Source organism: Mesitornis unicolor, unplaced genomic scaffold (genome assembly GCF_000695765.1).
Source record: "Mesitornis unicolor isolate BGI_N332 unplaced genomic scaffold, ASM69576v1 Scaffold50670, whole genome shotgun sequence".
Lineage (NCBI taxonomy): Eukaryota > Metazoa > Chordata > Aves > Mesitornithiformes > Mesitornithidae > Mesitornis > Mesitornis unicolor.
Window position 1 is genome coordinate 1 of NW_010161295.1, and position 2,203 is coordinate 2,203.

General features: G+C 57.8%; 1 protein-coding gene across 1 annotated transcript; it reads right to left on the bottom strand.

Moving 5' to 3' along the window:
• Positions 1-115: 115 nt before the first annotated feature.
• LOC104546907 (conserved oligomeric Golgi complex subunit 1-like) lies at positions 116-2,027 on the bottom strand (the record flags this gene model as incomplete). Its single annotated transcript, XM_010192418.1, has 4 exons — positions 116-326; positions 1,110-1,263; positions 1,341-1,511; positions 1,846-2,027. Coding segments are annotated over 4 exons (718 nt in total), but the record flags the coding sequence as incomplete, so codon positions are not given.
• Between the last annotated feature and the right edge of the window lie 176 nt (positions 2,028-2,203).

Genomic DNA, 2,203 nt, shown 5'->3' on the forward strand with positions numbered 1-2,203 from the left:
CCCTCTGGCGTGTCAGCCACTCCTCCCAACTCCTGCCCAAAACAGGCATTGCCATGTGAGACACGAAGGGGCACAGAGCAAGGCTCCCCATGAACTGCTATGGCAAAGCGCTCACCTCCAGCCTGTCCAGGAACAGCTGCTGCAGCAGCTCCTCCCAGAAGGAAGCGGGTTTATCCAAAAGGCGGCGGCACACGGCCTCCCAGTTCTGGCTCACGGACTCGCTGGTGAGCAGCTCCCACACTGCGTCGCGAATCCCCGCGAGGCCTTTCATGCTCTTCACGTAGACGAGCAGGTTGCTGACCCCGGCCCTGATGTCGTCGCTGCACCTGAAGGCAAATTTTGCTTTGGTTTGACTTTTGGCTGTGTCAAGGTGGGGGAATTCTTAACCTGACGGCAAGGGGCTCTGCCTGTGGAGTCACCCATGGGGCTGAGGGTATCTCTGCCTCTCAGTGAGGCTGCTGCACCCTGGATCCCACCAGCAGGAACCCTGAGCCGTGGTGGGGGTCAAAGCCTGGAGCTCAGCACCCCAAGGGTGCCAGGAGGGAGGAAGGGGTCTCTGGGAAGGGTTGCTGGGGAAGCATCCCATGGGCTGCAGCTGAGGGCAGGACCAGCTGGCTCCATCAGATAAAGGCACAGGATGAGGGGCAGGTGGGGCTGATCCCATCTACAGGGCGAGGTGTGGTGGGATGGGGTGGAGCTGGCAATGCTATAAAGTGGGACTGGCTGTCCCCATCCACTCCAGGAAGGAGCAATGAGAAGGAAAGAGGTGCTGGACCAGGAGCCAAATGAGCCAGGTAAGGGATTTTCCTCTCATTTACTGTGCTTGTTTGCTGGTGGTTATGGCAGTGTAAAGTAGCTCTAGACCAGTATCTTTGTGCAGCCTGGGTCTGTTATATTGGAGTGTTACAGCCTGGCTGTTAGGATGGTGTTATGCTGCCTCTAGCTGTTTTATGGCCAGGGGGAGAAGGGGATATTGGGTGAAAACCGAGCAGAAGGCACAGCCTGCCTGGAGCAAGTGCGTGAGATTAGGTGTGTTTTGTGCTGCTACCCTGGCACAGAGGCCTCAGTGTCTGGGAGAGCCCTGCCAAGGGGGAGAGTGTCACACTCACATGGTGATCCACTGCTGCAGCGTGTCCCTGAGGTAGTCCTGGCTGATGGGGTGTGCCAGGGTCCTTAGGGCTGGCTGGAACTGCACCACAGACTCTGGGAGGTACCTGAACCAGCTGCTCAGCTTCACCTCGTCCTCCAGAACCCCACCTCTCCCTGGAAGCACATGGGGTTGGGGGGATCAGCCCAGCACTGGGGTGATCTCCCACCCACAGAGCTGCCCAGGCACTCACCTGCAGGGTGCTGGCCTGTGGTGCTCTCCAGGGTGGAGAAGAGCAAACCACAGGGCAGGGCTGGGTCTGGTGGCATCCCTTCGGGCACGGTGTAGAAGAGAGCATGAGCCTGGTACAGGGTAGTGGTTAGCAGCTCCATCAGTGAGCACACCTGGGCTTTTATACCTGCACCTGCAGAGAAATGCCTTTCAGTACAAGCAACCCTGTGTTTCAAGGCTTGGGCTTCCAGTAAGACCCTCCAGGGGAGGGCTGGGGGGCAGAGGACTCAGTCCCTTTATGGATGGGCTTGGCTTAAGACCTCAAGCACTGTTAATTCTTGCAGTGTTTTGTGGCAAATCACTGCCAGTGGTGTCAGCCACGCCACTGCAGTACCATGACATGGTTGTGTCCCCTCCATCATGAGCTTAACGGGACTAACACCCCAGAGCTCTTCTGCAGGGCAAAAGGGAGCTGAAGTGAAGGGAGTTACCCTGACTCTAGGAAGGAGGCAGCTCGCTGTACTCACTGTGGTGTGGCTGGTTGAGCAGCTGCTGAATGGCCAGCTTCCTGGCCAGAAGGAAGTCGGCGAGGGCCTGGCGTGGAGAGCTGTCCTCCAGGAGCATGATGGCACACAGGGCTTCTGCCACTGCCTGGTCTGACACGGTCTGGCTCTTCAGCAGGGACTTGCTCTCCTGCAGGATGGTGGATCTGGCAGGGGAATGAGGTGGCTGGTCACTGGTCTCGATGCTTGACCAAAATATTCAGGTGTGGTTATGTGATGACCCACCAAGCGAGGATGTTATTTTCCCCAGGCAGAAGTGGGACTCTCTGGGTGTTATGGGACTGTGTGAGGTGTTTTTGCCCTGTTGTAGGGTGGCCAGCAG